The 26712-nt window shown below is 38.4% G+C and overlaps 1 protein-coding gene across 1 annotated transcript; it reads left to right on the top strand.

The window, feature by feature from the left end:
• The first annotated feature begins 502 nt into the window (after positions 1-502).
• Positions 503-26712, top strand: STK17A (serine/threonine kinase 17a). The gene is made up of 7 exons (XM_058036116.1): positions 503-798; positions 8056-8268; positions 15323-15467; positions 20628-20754; positions 21446-21494; positions 21628-21807; positions 22609-26712. Exons 1-7 carry the CDS (start codon positions 620-622, stop codon positions 22940-22942), a joined length of 1227 nt encoding a protein of 408 aa, XP_057892099.1. The 5' UTR covers positions 503-619; the 3' UTR covers positions 22943-26712.

The following is a 26712-nucleotide window of genomic DNA, read 5'->3' as shown; positions in this document are numbered from 1 at the left end:
CGCCATCCTCTTGGCACCCACCTCTGTCATATTTGTATGTATTGATTAGATCTCCTCTCTGTCTTCTCCTCTCTAGATTAAATAGGCCCGGCTCCCGGAGTCTCTCTTCATAAGAGAGATGTTCCTGACTTCTGATCATCTTTGTCACCCTCCACTGGACCCTCTTCCGTAGCTCCTCATCTCTCTTGTCCTGAGGAGCCCAGAACAGGCCACAGAGCTCCAGATACGGCCGAATAGAGGGGGAGGATCCTCTAACTGCAGTGACACGAAGATATCCAAGTTACGAAGGGCGGCAAGCCTTGTGTCTCCCCTCAGACACAGCCTCGGCTTCACGGGATTCATTTGGACGCCAGGGGGCGCTGTGCCGCCGTCCCTCCCTCGGGCCCGCCCGCCGGGGGGAGCTGGGCGCGCGAGGGGCGGGGCGTACCCACGCGGCCCCGCCCCCCGGCCGGCGCGTGCTGCCCGCAGCCTCCGCGAGCCCGCGGCAGCGGCAGCGCCCGGCGGGAGCGCGGGCCGCGACGGACACGGACACCGGCACAGGCAGGGAGACGGGAGCGCAGGAGGAGAAGGAGGAAGAGAAGGAGAAGGCGTCCCCCTGCCGAGGGAGAAGCCCCGCACCATGAGCCCCGACGAGAAGCCGCAGCCCGGTCGCTCCCGCGGTGACCGGCCGCCGCCACCTCAGCCGGCGGCCGGGCGATCCCGGCGGCGGGGCGGGCTCCTGGCGGAGATCCGCACGCCCATCCGCACGGAGCCCTTCCAGGAGCGGTACAGCCTCAGCCCCGGCCGGGAGCTCGGCAGGTGAGCGCTGCCTCCGCCGCCCCGGACGGCGGGGACGGAGCGGGGCCGGGGGTGGCGGCAGCCCGGCCCGGGGGTCCCTGCCGGGGCAGAGCCGCGGCCGGCGGGGCTGTGCCGGCCCCGAGGGCGTGCCCCGGCCTGGGCTCGGCTGCAGGAGGGCGCTGGGAGGCAGCTGTACCCCGCAGCTGTCCGCCCCTCCTGCTGCTGCAGTCATCCTCGGCTCCCCAGCCGTGCCGATCTGGCTGGGCAGAGATGCTGTGCTTCCCTGGGAGCCCGTGTGCAGTAGTGGATATTGGTCTAGAGTTCCACTGGAGAAGAAAACCTGCCTCCCCCCTTTTTTTTTTCCCTTATTTTTTTTTTAAGTATTAATTATTTCCTCGAGCTTTGTAAGCTATGACGTGGAAAAACAATTTTACACTCCTTTAGGAGAGCATATGCTTGAGAGTAATCTAATGGTGGGACTTTCAGAGAGTTAAAGCCGGTGAAAGTCTTGGGTTTGGAAGTGATTGCACATGTAAGGTTTAGTCCATGTATAATTTCAACACATGACTGATAGAATGCATGGTTTAGGGCAAAAAGGTGCGTTAAAAGGTTTCTGCATCTTGGGAACTACATATATGGAATTTCGGCACCACTTAACCAATACTTTTGTCTTAAATTCTGTCACTTCCTATTAAAAGAATGATAGTATTCTTAGAATTACATGTGCTTCGTCCAAAGACTGTTTCAGTAAAAAAGATTAGATGGAATGCCACCGGATATATGGAAAGACATCCTCCTGAATGTATGTTCTATTGCAGGTTATGCTCGCTGTGTAACTCAGTTTATACAGTGGCAAAACCAACGCCTTTGGAGCTAAGGAGGAGTTTCAAGGCAAATGCAGCTGCTGTAGGTACCTGTAACAAATATTTAGGCTGCCTGGGTGTTAGCTTAATGCTCACTTAGCAACTCTGATGTACCAGTAGAATAATACCTATTTAAACATAGTGGTCTAAGGCATTCAGATGGTAAGCAGGTGGGAGAAACATCCCATGGAATGAGAAAGCTTTTTGTAGATTGTTGTGACCACAATGTCTAAGGCCTGGAAACTGAAGCTAACTAAACATAGGCTACAAATCAGCCTAAATTCTAAGAAACAGTCCAAAAGGCATGGAAGCAGTGTAGTACAGAATGTCCTGGTATCACTCTGTTTTGGTTTCTTTTTTTTTTTTTTTTTTTTTTTTGAAGTTGAGATGACTTCAGAAAATATTTTGCAGTTCTTCCATGGAATGAGCATTTCCCTCAGAGCCGGGTGATAGTCACCTAATCAGAGCATGGAGTAGATGAGGGTTCTTTCTGGAACAAAAAAGTACAACTCAGATGATTTCCTTAACCTAAGAATAAGAATTAACTACTGCTTCAAGTCTTAGTCTGCAGTTTAAACCAGTAAATAGCAGCATGGATTTTTGAGTGGAATATTTTTTGAATATTTTAAGGATGACCTTCACGTGAAGGCTGTGATTTTGCACCAGGAGTTAAAATGAGTTAAGTGGCAGTTCTAAGTGTTTGTCGTGGTTTTGAGCAACAGTTGCACATATTTTTGGTTCAGACTATCTCTCTTTAACTTCACAAGTGTTTTCACTATCTTCTCTTTTAGAATATAGAAATCTCTACATTTGAATGCATGTGCTTGGTTTTTTATTCAACAATTTTAAATTTTGTTTTTTAAAAAGCAGACACTTTAGCTCAAATATTCAAAGACTATTTTTTGCCACCTCTGCGACAAAATGTAGGTGGAAAATCTCTCTGCCACTTATAACTATAATTTTCTTGATAATTTATTAACACAAATGCTTTCACTTTTATATGTTCATAAATTGTGTAATTCTCTCTTTATGGGTAGAATTCATCTTTACAAAGAACAAATTAGCAGCCAGGTATGGCAGGTTTTTGTCTTTGATGGAAAGCAGTCATTGTGCACACAACATAATCTATTTTAGCATTAAGATTTGGTAGAAAAAGGTTTATACACTCTGTGTTTGTCCATCCCATTTCCCAGAATTTGAGAAACAGTTTGAAAGCTGAACTTTAGGTAGGTTTGAAAGTAACAACATTTGTATGGATTGTGTTTTAAACTGAGAGCACGGAGATGGAAGCACGTTGGTTTTTCACCTTTGCTGAGATCAGGGCTGCTGCGTGAGCTCAGCAGGTTTGTGCGGTCTTTGGCCTCCCATTCTGTCAGTCAGCACGTGTATGTTGAACTTCCCAGGGCACTTGGAGCCTCTGCTTTGTGTTCTCTGGTCTCCTGAGTTTGGAGGAGGTGGGAAGAAAGTGGAACATGGCAGAATGTTAAGGCATTGTAGTTCTGGTGATGCTGGGAGGAGTGGTACAGGGGCTCTGGCCACAGGTGGCACATTATGGAGCAAAAATCCTGGGGGAAACAGTCCTGAGAGGTATGGATGAACCTAAGAGCAAACTTGATCACAGTGTCACCAGAGGGACTTGGGTGCAAACCCGTGGGAAGTCAGGCTTCATTAGTTCTGCTCATAGGAGAAAAAATGCTTTCAGACTGTAGAGCTTGTGTGCTTCAGAAGGTGCTGCCTCGTTCGGTGGCTGAACAGGCATTTGCAAGTCTGTTGAAACACAGCTGTTGGGAAAGCCAGGTTCACTTGGGAAAAATATCAGAAACTTCGTTATAATGGCTACTCAGGAAAGGAAATTATTGCAAGTTCCTTAACATGACATGGAAATAAAAGTTTTAAAATTAAATTATTTAATATATGACATTTTGGTCCAGTATTCTCAGCCTTAATAATTTTACTGTCCTCAGAATCACAGTATTCTCACGCAAATCTGACCTTGCATGAGGTCTGAAATCAAACTTACCTCTGATGATTGTTTTAAGGGTGCCACTTCTCATCACCTCACTGAGATTTAAATGTTTTCAGACAATGCTAACTTGAGTTAGGTTAGTTTGAAGCCATGTCACCTTTGCAGAGGACGAGACACCAATTGCTTAACTCTTCCCCTTACCACTTGTGCTTAAGCCATAATTGTACTGTAAAATGGGGAACAATACATTTTTTACTTCCAAGTACTTCCTTAAGGAGTCTACTTATAATTATATTTAGTTGCTTTGCTCATTTTCCTTGAGAAAAAAACCTCCTAATTGCAGACAAAGTGTTACTAGGCTATTAATTCTTCAGTGTGTTGATGGAATGTTGCACTCCTTTTTTTATGTGAAACAAGGTATGCACATATAAGTCATCATTTGTGTACAGAAAAGAATACTCTTGATTCTAGAGCTAGGTTAGAGGAAGGAATAAGTTGACTGGTCTGTATTCTGGAAGGTAATGGTCACCTTAAATGATTGATCCGCAGTAAAATTATCTTCTAGCAAAATGTGTGCACACATGTAAATATGTCCAATGCAATTCTGTTTTTTCTTCTTGTTCCCGTTTTTTTCTTAAAGCATACAAGCTCATTCTCCATCCAAAGGTGAGAATAAGAAACAGTGTAATCATCCAGGGAGTGTGAAATATTCTTTGTTTCTGACTAGTGATGTGGCTGTAGTTTCATGTGTGTGTCTTGGATTTTTCCCCCCCTGAAAGAACAACTCTGGCATGCACTTTTATTTCTCAGGTAGGTTTCAGTGATGTGTGTCTTAGCCGTACATGACACTTGTACCATTTTGTGCCATGACACTGCTGCTGTCCTCAGCTGCTCTCTGCAGCAGCACAGTTGGGGTGAAATAGCTGTGGAACTGAGCAAAAGTGGAAAAGAGGTGAAAATGAAGAGTTGCAAGTAGTTGGTTTTGCCATTTGAGAATAAATTTATGTGAGTAAAATATTCATGAGCATCAGAAATGTAATCCCTGCACTTTGTTGTTTGGAAATCCAAAATTGTCGGGGGAAAAAACCCACACTTCAGAAGAAATGTTTGATATGAGTTACATAATAAACTGCATATAGTATTGTGGATCTCAGAAAAGTTTTTTTCTGAACTTTATAAAAAGTAAACATTTTCACAGAAAGAACTTATTCCTGAATTTGTTACAGTTGACAGTGTTTTATAGGTCACTTTAAAAATAAGATTAGTTATTTTTAAATATTTAGTTAAGCTCAGTTATTTATATATATTATAAATAAATTAGTCAGGTTAGTTCTCTGTTCTGATCCTAGGACAACAAAAATTAATTGGTGTCACATAAATGTTGCTGCTTATCTGATTTGACATTTGATTTGTGATTTGACAATTTACCTTTGAGCTATAATGTGTGCCTAATGAAACAATGCAAATTCTGTTGGCAATCTGAAAAGGTGACATTGAGCTTCTTTGTCATCAGATATGATTTATCTTAACTCATAATTCTTGAATATTTGAGACTCTTGTGAGGCCTGAGAACTATTTAGAGTTTCCTACTCTCATCTCCCTCCAAAGCATTTTTATTTGTGATTGGATGTCTGGTGGTCTGTTTTCAACTTGACAAATGTGATTTTCATCTCAAAATTATTCTTCTTTCCATGCAACATTCTCACTGCTAGCTCTTCTCAATACACTGAAGTAGCAATGATGTGATCTAACACTATTTTATATACTTTTTTATAATAAGTTCTGAAAAACTGGGTTTTAAGAAAAGCAAAGATGAAATGTATGCAATGTGAACTTCATAAGAATACTTGTTTATATATGTCTTATCTATTATTCTGTCTCAATCAAAAAGGAATTCTTTAAAACTCAATCTGTTGGTGTTACCATATAGTGGAAGCTATCTTTGGATCTTAGCTCTGAAATTTTCTCAGACACGAATCTAGATCACTGCACAGTAATTAGTTCTACTGGTTATAAACATCAGGTTTGTCAAGTTTGATCTTTTTGGGGATCGTATTCAGAAAAGATGAGTTCTAACAGGCAGTGGTTATAATAGCTCTAATTATAGGCATAACCAAAAGGAATCCTGGGCAGGATTCTTGGTCTGAGACAATTTAGAATTAGTATTTGTCAGCCAGCTGAACTCCCGTGTAACCTGTCCTTTGAATAACGTCACCTATCAGGCTTCTGGCCAGCTCAGCTAAACAGGACATGCGTGGCCACACACGGTGGCGGTGGCTCTTGCTGCTTCTTGCTGCCCCATGAATTCTGTTTTATTTCCATAGTGACTAATGCACGCTGAATCGCAACATCGGTACTCATTAGGCTAATTAACTTCTTTCCAGATAGATTTTGTATGTAATTCAAAGCAGCATGGTACTTGAAAGCTGCATTATAGAGATTTCAAACTTTTCTAAGCCACTTTCTCTAGGTCCTTCCTGGTGCTAGAATTAAAAGCTTTTGATTGCACTAAGGCAGCATTCAAGAGGAAGTAGGCAGTGCATTCAGAGACTATATAAGGAAAACAAGGTTAAACCCAGGCAGGAACCTAGATTTATTGGTTTAAGGCTTAGTATCTATCAGGTGTTGAAATAACTTGCTGTTAAAGGGCTTCTCAATTTATTTTTATATGTTGTTTTTTGTCAACATACTTACCAGTTGATTTTTTTCTTGAGATGTTTTTTGGTGCTAAGAATTTGAACAAGTGTATTAACACTTTTGATAAATGCATAGCTTCCTACTGTACATAAATTTTGGGCTACAAAATTATCTTCATGCGTTTACAAACTTCAATAGTTTTGTCTTCATGTATGTATTAGTAATTAAGAACATTTTCCCAAAAAGTTAGGTTCAAGACATTGAAAGCATATTCTTGCTGTTTGTCTGCCTTCACCAGACATCTGGACTGTGCTGTGATCTAGTCTTAATACATATTGTGCTGTAGATAATGTGCTTATGCAAAATAGTATTCCTAGAGGAATAACTGTGGCTGTATCAGTGGTTACAAGTCCAATTATTTTATTGAGATTGCCTAGCAAATACCCACTTTGTGGGTACTTATTTGACTTGATTCATTTAGACTGTGTGATTTTGAAACAAATGCTTATTAAAAGCAAGCTGACCACAACTTTGTTTAGCAGTTATATTTCATGGATAACAGTCTTCTGCCAATAGGCTGGGAGAGTGGAATCTTTGACACGAGCTGAAGTAGTTAATTCTGTGAACTTTGGCTTGGATGTAGGAGAGGCAAAACCCATAGTAATTTTATTCCAAAATAGATGATGACTATTATTTTGGTTTCAGCAACCCTACAGCAAGTAAAGGAACAAAATAAAGATCTCAAAGCCATTCCTGCAACTTTATAAGAAAATGTTTACATATAAATAAAAAAAGGTAGTTTTGATGATCATTATACCTGTTTGGTAAGAACTAAAGCAAGGTTACTGTACTTCAAAGTGTGAGAATTCATCATTGCATTAGTGAGAGGTATTAATTAAAATACCTTTTTAGTCTAAAAATCAGCCGTGTGTGAGAGGAGCCGAGTGGAGCAGGTGGTGTGGGACTCTTGCAGGAAGTTGCGAGCAGGCCCTTGTGCCAGGCCCCAGGTGCTGTGGGGGAAGTGGTGTGACGCAAGCGCGGCGCTGTGGTTTGAGCTGGCCCGCTGCATCACCAGGTGTGTGCTCTGCCGAGGTGACGCTCATTAATGTGGGCTCAGCACCCTGCTCAGCTCTCTGCTCTCTGCTCCTCCTCACCTTGGCACTGCTGCCAAAATCGTGCTGCACAGCTTGATTTTAGTCAGGCTGCTCCACTGTGTTTGCATTATCCCTGTTCCTTATTCTTAGTCTCACTGTATAAGTAGATGGTTTTGAGAACTATTCATCAAAAAACTCCAGCTGTTATCATTTGAGACATGCCATGGTGAAAAGACCATCTTGAAAAATGTAGAGTATGGATATTGCATGGCAAACGGAGCAGGATTCAACAAGAGTGCTCTTGCCATGGATATAGTGGGATGCTTCAGAACACAGTAACTGCGTTACTGTGAGGTGGTCAGAGAAAGCATGAATTGCTCATTTGTACATTTGGATTTTGCCAGCTTTTTAAATTAAAGTTTGGAGGATAATGTAGTCTTGGGAACTAGCACAGCTTGTTTGTTCTGTTTTTGAAAACCGTGCTGTTTGAATTGATTGGGGTTTTTTTAATTCCTTATGTTTCATGGAAATTATTTACACTCTGGGCTGAGGTGTTTTGAACACAGAGATCATCATTCAGCAAAGCATCTTTCTAAATTCAGATTGAATCTTAAATGCTAATAGTGATTTGGTTCAAGTTTCCTGAAACATTATTATTAATTTATAAAGGCCATGCTGTCACTAAGGCGTGTAAAACTAAATTATTATTTAATTTCAGGGGAAAATTTGCAGTGGTGAAGAAATGTATCCAGAAGGACACTGAAAAAGAGTTTGCAGCAAAATTCATGCGAAAAAGAAGAAAGGGCCAAGACTGTCGGATGGAAATAATCCACGAAATTGCAGTCCTTGAGCTGGCACAATGCAACCTTTGGGTCATTAACCTGCATGAAGTTTATGAAACTGCCACAGAGATGATTTTAGTCCTGGAATAGTAAGTATTAGTAATAATTCCTGAATAACTTTCTGCAGTATTTGCTTAAAAGTAATAATGTAAAAATACTGTGTATCAATGTGAATAATGTAAAAAAAAAAAATTATTGGTTGCCTGTTACCCTTGCTAAACTTCAAGAATAATTGCGAAGAAAATGACTATTACAAGAAGTTACGTGCAGTCTCATAACTACTTCAGATTATAACAAATTTCTCCAATTATGTAGTATCTTTCAAAGCTGAGCTATAATTTATGTAGTTAAAGCATCTTAAATGAAATATGAACTCTGTACATTCCCTGCATGTGAAAGACGAAGAGGAAAGAAGCAATGAGTATCTGTTCAAGAACCAAAGTTTATTTCACTGACAGTGGCAAAAATGGGATGAAATCTGCTGTGGTTTTTTTCACTAGTTACAAAAATGTATTGAAAGCAACATCATTGCTAAAAAGAAACTATTACAACCTTCTGCAATAGAAAACTTGCTAAAACAGTATCTTTTTGGGGAAAGAAGGGAGGAGGAGGATTGAGACTTAGAATAGTTTCTTTCAAAGGGACACTTGACTCTGCATTTGTCTGTGTGGTTTCCTCCACTTCAGTTTGTCCAGATGGGCATTCCTGCAGCTGCTGTGGCTGTTCATCTCAAATGCCAGTGGCTTTAGATAGTAAGGCATCTCACTAGCTTCCAGTATTCAGCCAAATGCTTGTTGCTACTGAACTGTAAATTCTTGTTCAGTTCTATGGATTTTAAATAATTAAGAGAGGAACAGTGAGGCTCAATAGTTCAGAAGTGACTTGTTTGTTAAGATAAATCTAGTTTGTGCAGTTCTTCTCTTACTTGATAGCGAAAAGAAATGGTGAGAAATTTTGTGTACCAATCACATCTTGTTTAGGAGTCAAAAGAAACTATCTTCAAAGTCCAGTGAAATGGAATGAGACCATGTCTCCTAAGGCAAAATTCCTTCTAGAATACATTTTTTAAACTTCATTGTGCCCTTAATGAAGTCATAATATGTGAAATATTCAAGTATCTTTTATAATACATAGGTGTGACAGAGCTTCTGGGGTTTTAACTGCTGCTACTGAAACTCATAAATACCTGCTTTAAACACTAGCAGAAATTTAAACTCAAATACAGTTTCATTTCCTAGATCCTATGGGATTTAATATGAGCAGTGGAATCTAAATGAGCAATGAGTTTTGTGATACTTTCAATGCAAAATTCCTAGTTTTCTTTTAGAACTCAATTTTCTTACAGTTGCAAAACTCTTTTAATATGAAGTATTAACTAGGTTGTTAAGTAATTAGCAAAATTACTGGGTTTATATGCATCAAACAGTCATACCTCATTTCAGATAAATAGCTGTGTGCTGGAGCTGTAAATTACAAAAACAGTCTTTCCCTGACTTCAGTAAGTATGTCTGGATGCTTCTTTAGTGTTCCAAAGACATGTTGCAACAAAACAGGTATGAATGTTAGTGAATTTCTGACATTCTGAATGCAGAGGATTAAAGAACATACCTAGACTGCAAGCTTCTCTAGGGCATTTCAGTTTCTATTAAGCTTGATGGTCTCTGTGGCTGATCTTTATCTCCTGAAGAAGTAAAACAAATACTTAATCTTGGCCACTAACTTCATCTGCGGAGATTTTAAAGTTTCTTGTCTTGATGTAGAATCTCTCATAAGGGCTGAGGGTTTTGCCTTCAGGAAATGTTTTGCTTTCAGGGAGAGAAATAGTAATGTTACGTGGAGGGTTGGCTTTCAAGCACTATTGATTTTTGAGAGAAAACTAACTTAAAATGTTAATATTAAGTGTTGAGGAAGCAAGGAGGCATTACAGTGTTGGGTTCAGCTGTAGCATAGCAAATTGGGACTGTCTGCATCCACCCTCACAACAGCCTCTGACTTTGGTTTGTTGTCATAAGACCTCAATCAGGGTATTTAAGGCAGAATTTTAGGGGTATATAAATCTAAATGGGTAACAGAAACCCCTGAATTAATCTGTGGGCCAGTTATGTTTCTGTATTTCACTGAAAATAGAATGAAAAGAACCTGGAATTTTGCTGAAGAAAGTACAGATGCAGTCTGGGAAACTTGACATAGCAGGTATAAAAAGAAAAAGCAAATTTGGTAACTTTTGGACTTCATACCTGTATGCAACCTACCTGTCATCTTCCCATTTCTTTTGAAAGAAAGAGCAGTAGTGCGTCTGATGCTTAAGAACTGGTCTTTTTCATAAGTGTTCATCAACATGTTTTTACACATCTGGGGAAGGGAGAGATGATACTAGTGAGAAATTAGTAGGTCAAATGTATAGAATCCTGTAAGTGGAGCTTCAAAACTTTTCATCTGTAATATTTTGTTATGAAGAGCCTCTGAACTGAGCCGGAGCCTTGTGTAAATACAGTAGACTTCTGTTACACTTGCTTTAAAAAGAGGAAGAAGTTGTCTTTTTCATCTTGAAGACACAGTTAGTATTTATTTTATATGCTGGATGAAGTGTTTTTTCACCTGTAGATATTTGGATAATGTAATGGACTTACATGTCCATTAATACTAATGGACTTACATAGTCTTGGACATGATTTATTGTCCTACTTACTGGAGGAGTGACCAGTTAAAATAAGAGTCTGCTGGCAGGAAGTGATGCATTTGGCATAGGATTCAACAGACTGAACTTGAAGCAAACCCACTGCAATCACAAATAACTGCTGCTCCAATGTTTGCATCGTGTCTGAGTAGCAAGAGGAGTTGTTCTAGTTAGCAGTCTCAAATCAAGACTGGAAGTCTAAAATCATTTTAGAGGAAAACTTCTCAAATTGTCTTAGTTACCTTTGTTTGTGTTTCATTCAGTTCTTGGGCTGCCTGATTGAAAAGGTGAAGGCAAAAAGCTAAAAGCATTTGTCTGAGAACTGAGAACTTCTAAGACCAGTATCTACAATTTTATGGATTTGGAAGCTTCTCTTCCCATGTTCTCTCATCAGATATGGATTTGTAGTTTTCTCATGCTTTGGGAACATTGGTACATTGCCTTACACTGGGAAAATTACCAGTAAGTGCACTTACTATCCAATGGTGTGCCTAGCCAAGGACAGAGGTATGGCTGTCAGCAGCAATGAGCATGAACCTTTGCTGGTAGTGTTACAAGCACTGTGGTGTGAACTCCATGTACAGAAGATAGATGGCTTTCCATTATTTTGCAAAGATACCCCTTTCAAGAAAGACTTTTGACAGAGTTGGAGATTCAGGAAGCAAATTTTTGTCCACTGCAGATTGTATATAACTCAGCATTGAAATCAAGTGTGTTTTAGGAATTGGTCTACGTATTTGTACTCTGATGATTTGTACTTCTGCATCCTTCAGTAACTTAATGTCTGATCCATTAAAGGTGGAGGAATAGTTCGTTTCTTCAGGTGCCCTGAAATAGGTTTGTTCAATCTTTTTCTAACGATAAGCTAAATGACTGTGTTAGTGTCTCCTAAGTGTACTTGAAAGAAGTTTGATGCTGAATTTCATACAGTTCATTGTTAAGATATATTTCAAGCAAGATAAGTAGTCTCCATTTAATCTAAAGTCAACATAATTGTAACAAAGATTAGTTCTCTAGACTTCCAAATGACTTTTAGCTCATTTATGCTGCTAAGTAGATATAAAGTGTTAGCATGCTTTTCATTGATGAAGAGCAATTGGATTTCACTTGAAATGAGAGAAATTCATGGCACAACAGTACTTTCATAAGGAAATTAAAATAGCTAAAGAATTATGGTTGCCATAGCTTTCAAGTTCAGAAAGCCTTCTTTTGTCTCACAATTTTTTCATACACTTAGCTAAGGGAGGGTGTACTACAGAAATAATGCATTCTAAGTAACGCTAGGTTTCAGAATGTTTTGCCATTTATTATGTCCTTATCAATTTTTTTTTTCAGATTAAGGTGGCTTATTTTCTTAAAAAGTTTGTTGTCCTAAGGATAATTATTTGCTTTTATCCCCTAAGCGCATTTTCTGAATGGCCCAGTCATTTGCTAAGTTATTTCATAATGACAATTAGAAAAACTACAGTTTAATGCAAAATGGTAAATATTATTAACACCAGAGAACTCCTGGTCTGCATATATACAGAAATCATAGCAGTGACATGGCTGTGATATGCTCTTAGCAGGTATTTTGAGCCCTTGAGGCCCTCTATGGTTAGATTTCTTTTCCCCCTGAAATCTAGCTGAGGTGAAAGTATTGTTAAGGAGCTTGGCTGAACTTGGAATAGGTGTGCAGGAGGATCTTTTTGGAGTTCATTTTTGCATTGTGCTTCCAAGCACTTGTGACTGGCTTGGCTCACAGCTCCCTGACTGTTTTGCTTAAGGGAATCCATTAAGCCTGCTCCACAGCAACAATACACAAAATGGTCTTGCAGTATCAAATTTCCATGTGTTCTTGTAAAGGGTGCCTGGTTTGAATGTGGGATTCTTTGGACAGAATGAATTGTCCGGGAGTTGTCCCATCAGCCTCCTAAATAGCAAAGTTAAGATCAAAAAACAAAACATTGCATGAGAAGTCACCTTCCCATGTGAAACTACTTTGTAAAGCCAAGTGTCTATGGTAGCTGAGAATGGCAGTGTCTTGTAAGTTATGAAGTGGGTGTGCATGTGTGAGGGCTGTATTTGCATGTCTCACTCTTAAAAATGCTGATGAAGCCAGGCATCTTCAGAAGTATAGGGAGAGACTTTTTTTTTTAAATAAAGTTTCTGGATCAAGGGTTTTCTACTCTCACATTGGTAGCACTGTCTCTTGAATTCACTGATGGGACATTGCTTCAACTTTTATTGCCTTGCCTTCTAACGCCTATAATTCAGAATTCTTTAGGTGTAGTATTAAAATTCTAGGTAGCTTACATTTTAGTGTTGGTTTCTGCCTCAGTTTTAATTAAGTTGCACTAATAAACAAATTGTAACAGATGCCTACCAAGCAGACATATAGCAGGCAGGGCTTTATAAGGCCCCCCACCCTCAACTTTCACTGTTTTTTCAGGTGGGTCTATTAAACGTAAAGTGTGATCCCATGTTTTGGGCATAAATCTGATTTCACTGAATTAAATAGCAGAAGTATTTTGTCCTTATTGGAAGTGGCAGAGCTTTACCAGCAAAATCCCAGGGTTATTGCTATAAAAGATAGTATGCTAGTAATTTTGGTAGAAGATGTTATCACTGCATGTGCACTATAATTCACTGCTACAAGGGATTAAATCACTCTTCAAGTAACATATTATGGCATTCTTAAGGCAGAAAATTTAATTTATGGGTTGCAGTAGATCTTTTTCTATTCCTATCTGGAAAGTCCAAGTGATGTTGCTTTTTCAAGGAATTTGGCTTAGGATATTAGAATACACTAGCTGATGTTCATTTTTTAGATGTCATTAATATTTGAATCCTGTTCAAAACTGAAGTATTACTATTTCCATGAATTAAATAAAAATGGACTGAGAAAAATGTGATAGTGTCAGGCATATGAAATTTTTCAAAAGGAATTATAGTGTTAATATTCCCTTGAAAAACTCATTTTATTCTTGAGCTCTATCTCTTGATACATAAAGAAGAAAAATAATTATTTAATAGATGGTTTTTCTGAAAGAAAATCTTAGTTTAATAAATCAAATTGTACTGCTGTACCAGCTAGTCAGCATATAGAACAGAAGTTTGAAACTCTTTAGAAAAAGATACAATTTAACCTTCTTTTAATTTTTTTTGTAAAATTTTTGTAATTTTAATTTTTAATTTTCTGCAGGGAAATTTAAAATAATAGCTGTGAGAATACCTTGAAGGGCAAAAACTTTTTTTTTTTTTAATCCATGAGGCTTTTGAAAGTACTAGGACTGTAGCAGGAAAGTTAGTGTAGGCAAAATGAACATTTGAATATATTTAAGTGTTTTTTTCTAGGAGTACACAGTTGAAATGCACCATTTTGGTATAACTCTCATTTGCTGTTATATTCATGTTGAATGTGCCTGGCTGTCCTCAGGATAGCCTAGGCAGTACAATTCATTGGAAAAAAGCAAGCAAAGGCAGAGTAGGTGGGTATGCATCAGTAAAGATTAATGCTTGTGCAAAGTCATTTTTGCATGTCACAGGTTGGTGTAACTGGAGAGGATTCTGCCCTTGAGGCTTTCACCACCTTTCCCTAACGGGTGATTACAGAATTTCATGCAGAACAAAGGGTGTATGTGCTGATTTCATAGTAGGAGTTCAACAATCCATATGCAAAGTGGCCCCATTCTAACATTGTTATGCCCATTCTTATTTTAAGATGGAGCTTCTGTTCAGTTTATTTTACTTTTGATGCTGCAGGTTTATATTGTAAAACAATTTTAGTTACTAGAGCCATTGCTATACAGAGCTGGTGCTGCATATGGCTTCAGAGTACTTTAAAAACATTCATTCATATCTAGTTATTTTTATATTTTTTGTTATTCTGTTATTTGTTTAAACATATATAAACAAAAGAGGATGCAAGCTGAGAGCTAAAATTTTCAGAGCTATTTTTAGATGAAAGAAGTTTAGAAACTTAATGCATCCCTGTATACCAGAGAGTTCATAAACAATTCAGTTACAGACTTTACATTTATTTTGAGTATATAGTACAAAGTGTTTTGAGGAGGGTGGGAGGTAGGGCAGCTTTGCTCTATGTTTGCTGAGATTTGCCTTGGCCAAATTTCCATGTAGTTTTATAGCAATGGCAAAAGGCACAACTTTTTTGAAAACGCTGTCCTCAAACAATTGAGGCATTCATCTGAAAGCAAAGTCAATAGTGTTTGAAAAGTACTCCCCAAAACGTCTGTACTATTCATATTCTCTAACCTCAATGACTAAAATCTTTGCCTCTCTCCAAAGCTGCCATACTTCAGAAATCACTTCCAAGCCTGTAAACCCTTGCCAAATGTCTAATAACTGAAAATATCATGATTGGATTATACCTCCTGCTGACATTGCCTATACAAAAAAAAGGTGTGAGTAGAGCCAAATGGGTGCTATAATTTAGTCTGAACTCACAATATTCCTACTGTCCACAGTGCTGCTGGAGGTGAAATCTTTGACCAGTGTGTGGCTGAAAGAGAGGAGGCCTTCAAAGAAAAAGATGTTAAGCGACTTATGAAGCAGATATTAGAAGGAGTTGCATTCTTGCATAGAAACAATGTTGTTCATCTTGACTTAAAGGTAAGACTAGTACTGTATTTTTCTTATTGATTTCTCATCTGTTGTCTTTCTTGCTTATGTCACAATAATGCCAATTTGTAATTAACATAATTTTACCTAATTATACCTTAAATGATAAAATTAAACTTTTGGGATAGAGCAACCACCAAGTCTGCAAGCATGTTGAGACATTTCTATGATTATGTTAAATATAAACTTCATTTGATTAAGTGAAATGTAATCAATTCAAAAGTCAATTTGCCTTGCACCTTAAATTGCAAATGAGTGCTTTGGGTAAGACTGACTTCTTTCTACATTGCAGTAAAAGTGTCTGGGTATTATATGGGCATTGAAAACCAGGTTTGTCTTTTGTATTGACTTGAGTTTTAATGAAGAAGGGTGGTAGTGACACTGGTGGAATAATGTGTAATGTTTCAGAATGAAATGCTCAAACAGAACTGGTAAATTAATATGTTAAGTACATTTATAGCATTTTCTTCCCCTTTTTTCCCCAGTTATTGTAAAACCTAATTTAAATGTCTGACATTTGCTGCCAAACAGCTGACTGACATATAAATAATCATGATTTACGGAAACAAGTATTTTTTCTTATTGAAAAATAGTTTTGACCCAAATCAAGTGACAAGTAAAGTTGCCATCAAGTGAAATCTAATGGTCAAGAAGGGAGTTATAACAGGCATCCAGTGAAGTAATCTCTCCTATGGGCAGCAAGCTTCAGTTAATTTTAGTTAGCTTCTCTCATTATGAGGTTGAACTAGTTTATTGCTAAGCAAGGCAGTCTAAAAAGTAACTTGCATTACATTTTTTAAAATTCTTTTTTCATGTCCTATTCTCTTATTTACTAAGTATATTGTCAGCTGTTGCATGTTTATTCTGTTGCTGAGATCCTTACTTACACTTAGCTGTATTTTAGCACTATTATAAAGCTACCAGTAGATTCTAGTATCAAGCTGTATGGACTTAATATATTAACTTAGCACATCATGAACCATTCATCAGCTAAAGCAGATGAATCATATTTGCACACAAATATGTCATCTGCCTGGTTTTCCAAACATTTATTCAAATTATATGTGGGATTCTTTAAAATTTTGATTGAGTCATACACACAAAATACTAATAATTGTACTAAAAGAATTAATGAAACATTTTTAGTAAGTGATGTGAGAGTAAGTGTTCAGAAAGACTAAAACTGAGCAGTTAGAACTCCTCAAAGTTCCTTTGTATGCTTAAACAAGATACTCAGTGCCACAATGGTTGGCCATTTAATTTCCTTGAAGCAAAATGTGTAAGATTAAATGTCTTTTGTGGACAGTATATATTTGTACATGTTTGTAGTTAAAGTTGTGGTGTTTTTTAGCATCACCAGCTGGATATCTGTAACTGGAAATGTGATGTGTTTTCTATGACTACAGTACTTATTTGCAAAAGTAGACTTGGGATGTTAATTACAGATTTTTTTCCAGAAAAGAAATTCATAAAAAGCTGACTTAAAAACTTCCCAACTGCAAACTTGCACTATAACATGGAGCATATGCAGTTCTTGCAGAAAAATCCAGCATTGTTTTGCTGCCTTAGAGAAGTTCATTAGCAGAGGAAGTTGTGCAGTGATTGAGGTTAATTAACATGTTTATACATTACTGCAGTGTGTGTTTAATCGGGTCCTACTCGCAGTGGAATGACTTCCATGATTTATAAAACTATCAGGCTTTTGCAAAATAAGGTTTATGGAAGTCTTCAGAGTATTGGCAAACAAAAATTATGGAAGTGGTAGAATTAAAAACCATGACTGGCAAAGATTAATTGATCCACATGCCTTACAAGACAATTTTAAAAGGCCCATTTTTGACAGAACTCAAAAAGTTGGATGTTCGCTTCAGCCACATATTTATTAACCTACATCTTCTGTTGTATCCTGTGTCTCATGCTGCTTTAACTTGCAGCTTAAAGCACAGTGGAATTTACTAAGTACTTGTTTGTGATGACATTTGGAAGACTTCTGTATGTTTATTGCTGCTATGCAAGGTGTTTGCCAATAGCAAATTTTACAAATTCTTTCTAAAATGGGGGGTTTTGCACTATTAGTTTCACCTTTGTGTCTCTAAAGATTTCATTTGTCTGTTACAAATTCCTTTGGAAAGGTCCATCCAATTTTCCATATGTTGCACCTTCAAGAAAAGTTAAATTCTGTACCCAGAAGAATTTAAACCCAAGTAGTCGTCTGTATGTAATTGCCAGCTTAATGTTAATATTATAAATTTAATGAATCAGATCTATGACATTGACAGCTAACTTGCTTTAGCTTCTCTTTACCCTCTGAACAGATACAAGATTTTTCTTGAGACTAAACACTGCAGAAAGAAATGGGGTATTTTGTTGTGGCTTAGCAAGGTTGTCACCTGATCATTTCTTTCCAAAAGCATGGTTCTACTGAAAGATGATTGAAATGTGTCTTGTTAATAGCAAAGTACAATTATGTAGCCTAGTTTTGACTTGGATTAAGAGCAAATATAATGCTACCAAGTGCAAATTAATTATCACTTGACAGTATTGTGTTGATGCTATTTAATTTGCAGGGTGTGCACAGATCGTAGGCAGGAGTCTTTCATCTCCTCTTAATGGTGCTTAAAAGCTGCAGAGTAAGGGAAGTCTCCTTTCTCTGTGTTCTCATTTGCTCTTTGACTTAATCTTGAATTGGGGTTAGGTAAAAGCTTACTGTAGTTGGGAGTGGAAGAGAATTTAAGGCATGGGGGATGAGGAAGACGGTGTGGGGGTCCTTTGCCTTTTTTAGAATCAGCCAAGTTAGTATCTTTAGACATAATGAAGCTGGGGTATCTCAGCTAGTCAATTTTCCTGTTTCTGACCACTATTTCTTTGATAATTCCTGTCCTTCCTTGTAGGCATCTGAGGTTTTGTGAATATTAAATAATTAGATAACCTGCAGAATTAATGAAATTAGGTAAGGTGAGGCATTGATCAGATTAAAAACCTGACCTTTATTGTGTGTCCTTAGTCTTTATGTGTCTTCTTGAAACCAATTAAAGATACAAGAAATAGGAGGATGGTTCCATCTACATGGAACCTTTAAGCCTTGCTGCAGTAGAGGGGGAGATCTTCAAACATTGCCATTTGATGGTTTTCATCAACAGTTTCAGTAGTGCTTGAGGGTAAAAGTGAAAGGCCCTTTTTAGAATGGCCACCAGGAGAGCCTCCAACCTGCATCTCCTCTCTTTGTGGGCTGACTGGAATTAGGCAAACTTAGATGTACTCTAGCAGAGTAAAACCAAAAGAGAAACACTATTACAGATGTGAGGAAATTATCTTCCTTTTTTGAAATTTTGAGTAATGGTGTCAGGCTGAGAACTATGGTGAATTCAAAGCTATGGCTTCTTTAAGGTTTCATGTTGGCGTTTAGGCTGGTACTTCACAAGAATCCCATAATCATTCCTTAAAATAAGAAAATTATTGGTATTTCATTAGGAATTGATTCAGAGTTATGACTCAATTAATACTGTAGATAGGGGGTTTTTTCTGCATAGGTGTGTTTTGCATAATAAGATTTTTTAAAAAGACAATAAAAATAGCAACTGCTTTAACTACTAAAATGTTAAAATACAGGACTGAAGGGTTTCACAAACCTTTTCTATTGAAAATTTTTCCTCATTTAAGTATAGAGGAAAAAATATTTTTCTCATGCTTTTAATTTGACTCTTCATAACTAAATTTCTCACTGGGAATAACATCTGAGAGGGTAATGAGGGAGGCATAGTTAGCTTTTTTTGATGTTTGCTTTTCTAATACAAATAGAGAAGAACAAATCTGAACTATAAAGAATGTGGGAATGTGCTGCTCCAAAACACTTTGTATAGCCCCCATATCCCAATTTGTAAAGAAAATTAAAAAAGAGCTATTCTTAATATGTAGATTTACAAACAGAAAAGAAATTGACAACACCATGGAGTTAGTTTCAAATGACAGTTTAACTCTGCAAGAATAAAAAAACTCGACTACATTCAGGTCTTGCAGTGAGGAGAAGTGGCCAAAGTTTTTAAAAATGTTCTTGCCCAGGTTTATTTCTGTATTCAAAAGCAAGGCTGTTCATGTGAGAGCATGTCTTCATGAGTGACTGGGGATGGAGGACAGAGCAGCTCTGTGCTTAGGGAAGGAGTACAAATGTTGGTGTTAGTCCATCTGAATTATCAGTCAGAGGTTGCTTTGCTGTTCTTACTCTTTTGTCCTCCTCCCTTTTCAACCACTCTGATGCAAGATGATCCAGGTTCCCAACAGACTTCTGCACTTTCATGGAACTTGTGCTTACTAGAATCATGAAAGCAGTGCCAATTGTCAGCACTACCATTTGGAGAAGTTAATGATAAAACCCAGTGTGTTCACTGGTCTGGGGGTTGGGAAAGTGAAACCTTGGGGTTTTTTTTTTTTTGGCAACAATATACTTCAGTTGCCAAAGTTTTTCTTTTTTAAATTAAGCTAGCATTTAAAATAGTAAGGAACTTCTTAATGACCACAAAGGTGCTTTGAAGGAAGACAGCCAAGATCTAGTGACGTCAGTGCAAACAAGTTTATCCAAAGGTGATGCTCTTAAAAACCTGTTTCTCAGGCTGCTATATTTTTTTTAAAGCTCTTCTTCAGTTCATATTCTGTAATACAGTTGTTTGTACTTTGAACAGGATTCAGGTTGGTTGCAACAGACCTTTAAACAGGTGCAGTCAAAATAGTTGTGTGTTCAGGGTTTTTAAAATGATTGGGTGATTTTGGACAACCTTCCAAGGGAGGTATTTTACACCATCTATTGGAAGAATCGAGGAGCAAGAGGAGTAAAAAAGGTGATACAAAGGACTAGAGAGGTACAAGTGTGGATGTACTTGCATGCTATTGTTTAATGACAGCTATTGGCATGTATTTCTAATATGTTCTAAGCTAACAAAGGTTTGATTCTCAATTCTAAATTTATAATCCTGCCATTCCTTTTAGCCGATGTGTTTCTTCAAAATCACCTTGGGGGAAATAGATAAATGATCCAGGGTATCATACTTGTTACAGGAGGCACTGTTGTTGCTCATGGTCTAAAATAATTATGCAATATGATGTCAATGACATTTGTTTTTTTTGTGATCCCAAAAGTCTTCTCCTCTTGTTTTTCAGCCCCAAAATATTCTGCTAACCAGTAAGTCTCCTCTGGGAGACATTAAGATAGTAGATTTTGGCCTTTCCAGAATAATGAAGAGCAGTGAGGAACTAAGAGAGATCATGGGAACTCCAGAATATGTAGGTAAGTTGTTACTATAGGATTGATGAATAGTCCAGGCTTCTGGGGAGTGAGAAGAGGATTTGGAGCATGCCAGCCTGGCTGGGGAGTTGGTGTGTCGCAAGATCGAGTTATTACTTGGACTGGTACTGCTGCCAAAGTTAGAACTGGCAAGTCTTGCCAGTCTAATGAACTATCATCGTGTGCTTATGTTGAAGATGAAGACACGCTTTAGATGAGTCTTACCAGCAGTCATAACAAGTATTGCCTGGATTAAAAGTTTAAATTCACATACTCAGTCTCTGAATATTTTAGCCAGTGTAGGTTTTCTCTTTTAAAAAAAGCCCAAACCACTCCAGGCCTTGAAAATATACTTAAGAATATATTTAAGTTGTATGGTATATCTTCATAGTTATGGGTTACAGTGCTGCAATATGCAATATTGGCTATTTCTGTTTTGTCTGCAAAAAACTTGTATACAGATTCCTTAATTGGGAAGGAGGCTGGCCTGGCTTCTGAAGATGGCAGTAAAAGGAAAACAATTTTTACACTTAAAAACAGTGAATAATAGAAACCACTTAATAACCTGAATAGAAGTATCTTGATTTCAAAAGACTGTCATGCTTCAAATGGCTTATCTTAAATTTTACCACATGGCCATTATTGCATTTTTTATCTCTAATGTAATGTCTGCATTTTTTTTCTCTCTGAATAGCTCCTGAAATTCTGAGTTATGACCCAATCAGTACAGCAACTGATATGTGGTAAGTTGGACAAATTAATGGTCATCATAACTTTACTGAAAAGGGTTGTTCTTTGGGGATTTCTTTGTTTATTTGCTTTTAAGAAGAAAAGACTAACTAAAAAACTGGTTTTCTTTTTTTACTTTCAATTTAGGAGCATTGGAGTACTGGCATATGTTATGCTAACAGGGATATCACCTTTCTTGGGGGATGATAAACAAGAAACATTCTTAAATATATCTCAAATGAACGTAAGTTACTCTGGAGAGGACTTTGACCTTGTATCAGAGTCTGCTGTGGATTTCATCAAAACTCTGCTGGTTAAGAAACCCGAGTAAGTAAAATATACAATTGTATATGCTAATATGTCAGACTGACTTAATTTTAAATGTAGCAAGTGCTAGTGTTTTCATTTTTAAAGTATAAGGAGACTTTGATTTCATTTTGCTATTACTTTTTATGTATATGAGAAGAGAATTCCTCAGTTTCCATCCAAGATTGTATATTCCAAAGGATGTCCAAGTGTTAGTAATTAAAACTCAAATTACTTTCAGAAAACTGTGTATGAACTGTAGCTTGTAGCAGTGAACACTAGACCCATTCTTCTTGCTGGTACTTTGCTGGTCTTTTACATGAACTGAGCTTTGAGTCCTTAATCTTGGATGGGTTGGTAGAGAACCTTTCCTTTTCTGGTTCATTAATACACTTTTCTTAATGGGCAGCAAACTAGAAATTCCATGTTCCCAAACAGAACAGGTGTTTTCTGTGGAACTTTACCAGTTCTTCATGGGACATGTCAGCTTTTGAAATTGCCTTCTGCTTGTCATGGGGAATATTTGAAGAATGTAGAAGTTAGATAATTTTTCTGTATATAAAAAGTATAAACTTCAAAAGTTGGTTGGCAACGTGAAAGTGAAAACTCATATTTAGGGATCTATGAATTCCTTTCTTTTAAGTGCTAGGAGTTCATCTACTTGAATTGCTGTGGTCTTTTTTGGTAAAAGAGCTGTCAGTGCAATTCTGTCTGTCTTTAATACAGTCATATCCTTGGAATAATTTTTGGTGACACCTTCTGCAAGGTTCTGAATTTTGTATTCATTTGGACATTTATTTTAATACTTTCCTTGCTCTGCAGGGACCGGGCAACTGCTGAGGAATGTCTTCAACATCCATGGTTGGAACAAAGTGATAATCCTGCTTGCAGGGCCTGGAATAAGAGTACAGAAGGGGAGACCAGTGATGCCATCCAGAAAGATGCAGATTCTGCCTCTGAACAATCAGTAGATGCTGAGAAGACCGGAGAGGAAGAATCAATAGTGACAGAAGAACTAATTGTAGTGGCTTCATACACACTGGGACAATGTAGGCAGTCAGAAAAAGAAAAAGTAACTGAGCAGAAAGCCATTTCGAAACGATTTAAATTTGAGGAACCATTACTGCAGGAAATACCAGGAGAATTCATTTACTGAACTGTATGGAGCTTCATAGCTATAACTGGAAGGCAGTTTTTTCTACTAAACAAAAGTATTCTAGCCAAGTGAATTTCTGATATGCAATAAATGTTCTAGATAAAGGAAAGTGTTTATAAATGGCATACAAAAAAATGTGCCAAGTTCTTATTTTCATGGAAGAGATGAGATTTCAAGTGGCTGACATGCATTTAACAAAGAGGATAAGCTTATTTTTGTTTTTATTTTTATTTCTGGTTTTTTGTTGTTATTGATTGGTAACAGATTTTTCGCTAATTGTTCTGGTGTTCTTGAGAAGTTGACACTGGAAGTGTTTTGGTGACAGATGTCAGTAGGAGTATTTTAGGATACATTTTGGTATTTAATGCAAATATATAATGCTGGGTTTTCCTCAAACGCCTCCTAACTTCAGTGGAACTAAAACTTGAATGAGAGGAGAATTTGATCACCTGGTTTGATGTACAGATTTCAGAGTCATGCTGTGCGTATTCCTTTGTTTACATCAGGTCAAAGACCCAAACTCCTCTGGAGTGTAGCTGAACAGTGAGCTGAACTTCTCTAGACAGAGATGCACATGCCCCACTGGGAATGAAATCTGTACTGGAGATATGTATGATTTGGGAGCACAGTAAAATTCTGCTCCTGAGGGTGAGGTATTTGCTTATTTCAGTCACTTGTGAGCCAGCAGAGATTGTTTCCTTCCCCTCCTGAGTTTGGTGAGATGTGCCAATAGAATCCAGCTCAGTGCAGCCACACAGTGCTGATGAGAGGAAAAAAGAATGACATTCTGATGTAGCTCCTCTGAAGTTTCTGAAGTTCTCTCCACTGACTTTACCGTGTTAGGTTAGACAGTTTGTCCAGCTAATCAGCCCTTGATTCCACTTCCCCCAGAAGCAGCTGGGGTTTAATGAGGTCATTTCTACCTTCTTTCTGTTCCTCTAACTGCTGCTTTAAGGAGAAAAGGAGCATCAGTAGGCTAAATTACAATTGTTCAATATAGCTGTCAGATGAGGAAGAAGATACTGCTTCTTCTGAAACAGTGAAGCACAGCTCGTGCCTCCTGCTTCCTGATCACTCTCCCTTAGACACTTGGAAACACAGCATGTTATGTGGCCTGGCAGAGTGGGATAAGGGAGCAGTGTGGATGGGTCATAGTTCTCAATGGACGCAGTCCCTCAGAGGACAAAGCTGGCACCAACTGGGCAGCAAAACTGAGTGGTTTTTGCAATGTACAGATCTGAGGATCTTGGCCTGAGTCCTAGTTTTCTAAGAAATCTTTCATATTGATGCTGTTCCAAAGTTTAATTTTTATGTAATGGAAGTTTAGTACTATTATATTGCATACTGTTAACTATTCAACTATTTATTTGGTTTCTTTATGCTGTTCCTTTATAATAAACTCTGACAAAAGTTTTCTTGCTATAAAACAGTGAATAGAAAATTTTGAGCTAGTTTTTCCCTTTTTTTCCGTGTTGGTACACACTTTTCTAATTTCAAACGTATCAAATGTTCTACTCCATTTAGTGAGGAGGAGTTCAGGGCTTTGTGCTAATGTTACAGTTCCTCCTTCACACAAAAGTTGAATGGCTTAGTAAGAGCAGCAGTACTGGGGTGATCTGATCAGCATGGCTGGAAAGGTGGGGGAAAAGCACTGGTACAGAAGAAAGGTGAACCAAAAGCAGTGGGATGATGGGTAGTTTTTCCATAAGGCTTCATTGCCAGCGGTTGGGCTACCTTTATTTCAAGCCCCATCGGGGAAGTTGCACCTAAATTAAACTGTTCTATCAAGCATCTTCCCCTATAGCATTACATATTATTGAGTATTCAAGTAGGTAGAGCAGCTTCTCGTTCCTCAAAGGTGTTCCTATAAAACAGCCAGTGGTGCTCAGAACTGAGTTTGGGTGTGTTATATATTGTAATGCAGAGATGCCTCTCGTGCTCTGGAGAAAGGAGTCAGTTGCTGGACAGCTCTGGGTGGCTCTCAGCAGGAGAATCTTTGAGCCAACAGTGTATCTGTGTTAGCTGGGTGTTTCTGGACACACAGAGGAGCAGATCCTACCTACAATGTGATCTGTTTCAGCCTGTGTTAGGCAGGACAGTGCCATCATGGCCATCTTTCACTCTCCGGTCATTTGCCCAAGACAATTTACTTGGGTGAGGGGACGCTGATTCATGGAATTCTTCTGTACAAGATTGCAACTTCTATCTTCCATCAATGCCATTTTGACATTTCTCCCTCATATCCATACCTCCATATGTTACTAAGCTGAGCAGAGCAGTGAGATTGAAGCATGTTCACATCCTACCCTTACAGAACAATGTTGCCAGTGTTGCACACATAAATGTTTAACAACACCTGGTTGCCCACAGCAAACTATTTGAGGGATATATATATATATATATATATCCCATTTCACTTCCTCTTTGTAACCACAGATCATGTCTCAAATTGAGACTGGTACTAATGGAAAAGAGTAGGTGCTCAGCAGTATACATTTTGTCCTATATATACTGTTTTTAATGTATGACAGTGAAGCTTAACATGTATACATGAAATATATACTTATTTCAAGGCCAGCTTTTCTTGAATTGGCTGCTTTGAGATTTCCAGTGGGCTGCATCTCTGTTGAACTCTTTGTGCCTTAAGGTGATTTTATACACTGTTTTTTAACGTCATTAAGAATTTGTATAGAGTTGCGAAGGTTTACTAGTGTAAGTTATAAACAAGGCATCTTAGATTCACCCTTTAACAGGGAAAATTTTCTGTAATGTTTAATTGCTGGACTATCAGCCAGACCCACACCCTTGAGGCTCTTTCTGTTCCACTGTGAGTGTGGGTAAAGCTGCAAGCGAGGTGTTCCTACTCTGAGCTGTAGGAAGGGGCTGTTCAATCAGTGTTGTTGAGGAGCTCAGTTATGGATGAAGTGACACATCAGTAAAACCAGGAGCAAAGCAACAGCTGTGAGGAACAACTGGTTTTCTGCAGCTCCATGAATATGGGGGACTGTGTGTATGTACTCAGGTCATTTAGGAAAAGCTCCTGTGATGGTGGGGAAGGGACTGCTTGTGGAGAAAGAATCAGCTCCTTGGACCTTGTGGGCAATGCTCCCCCACTCTCCAGACTGAGCACGTGCTGGCTGCCTTTGTAGCACAGAGAGCATGGCTGCTGTTTGCTCAGAGGCAGGATGCTGAAGGAATGGAAGGGCAGATGTTCCTACAGAGTTATCTGTGGTTCATGGAAGACCCATGAGCTGTATCAGTAGGAGGAGCAAGTCCAGGCCCAGACCTTCTTTCAGTTATTGGAATAAATAGCAAAGTCCTAATGAAAAGCACAGCCTTGTCTCCTCTTGTTGCTATATTCACCTCTTTAAGGGAGAGGCTTATAGATTTTGTAGTTGCTATTTTTGTCCAAAGTGGAATTTGCATTGTGATTTGTCTCACGTGTCACATTTTTGTGTGCAGGTCTCTAAATACAAAAGGTGAATTCCAGTTTGTGATCTACCCCCTGAATCCCCCTTGAGAGCTGTTAGGTCACAAATGCAAATAAAAGTTCTGCCCATTCTCCACTGGTAGTGCTCACAAGGGATGGGGAGGGAGATGGGCCTTGCATCACATTACTTTGTGGCTTAAGATCTCTCTTGAATATTTCAGGTGTTGCTCCTGGAAGACAGTTCAACATTTTAAAGAAATAGTGCCAGTTCATTGTACTTCTGATAAGGCGTTTACTGTTTCAGGAACTTTACAATGAATAAAATTTTGTTTTCTGAACA

This window comes from Melospiza georgiana, chromosome 1, assembly GCF_028018845.1.
Source record: "Melospiza georgiana isolate bMelGeo1 chromosome 1, bMelGeo1.pri, whole genome shotgun sequence".
NCBI lineage: Eukaryota > Metazoa > Chordata > Aves > Passeriformes > Passerellidae > Melospiza > Melospiza georgiana.
The sequence above is the reverse complement of the archived record's forward strand: the minus strand, read 5'-3'. Positions and strand labels throughout refer to the sequence as shown.

What these genes read in the sequence shown, in the direction of transcription:
- STK17A (XM_058036116.1), top strand. Translation starts at nt 620, where the DNA reads ATGAGCCCCGACGAGAAGCCGCAGCCCGGTCGCTCCCGCGGTGACCGG. An exon ending in CCCGGCCGGGAGCTCGGCAG is followed by an intron (nt 799 to 8,055) that starts GTGAGCGCTGCC and finishes ATTTAATTTCAG; the next exon opens with GGGAAAATTTGCAGTGGTGA. An exon ending in GGGAACTCCAGAATATGTAG is followed by an intron (nt 20,755 to 21,445) that starts GTAAGTTGTTAC and finishes CTCTCTGAATAG; the next exon opens with CTCCTGAAATTCTGAGTTAT.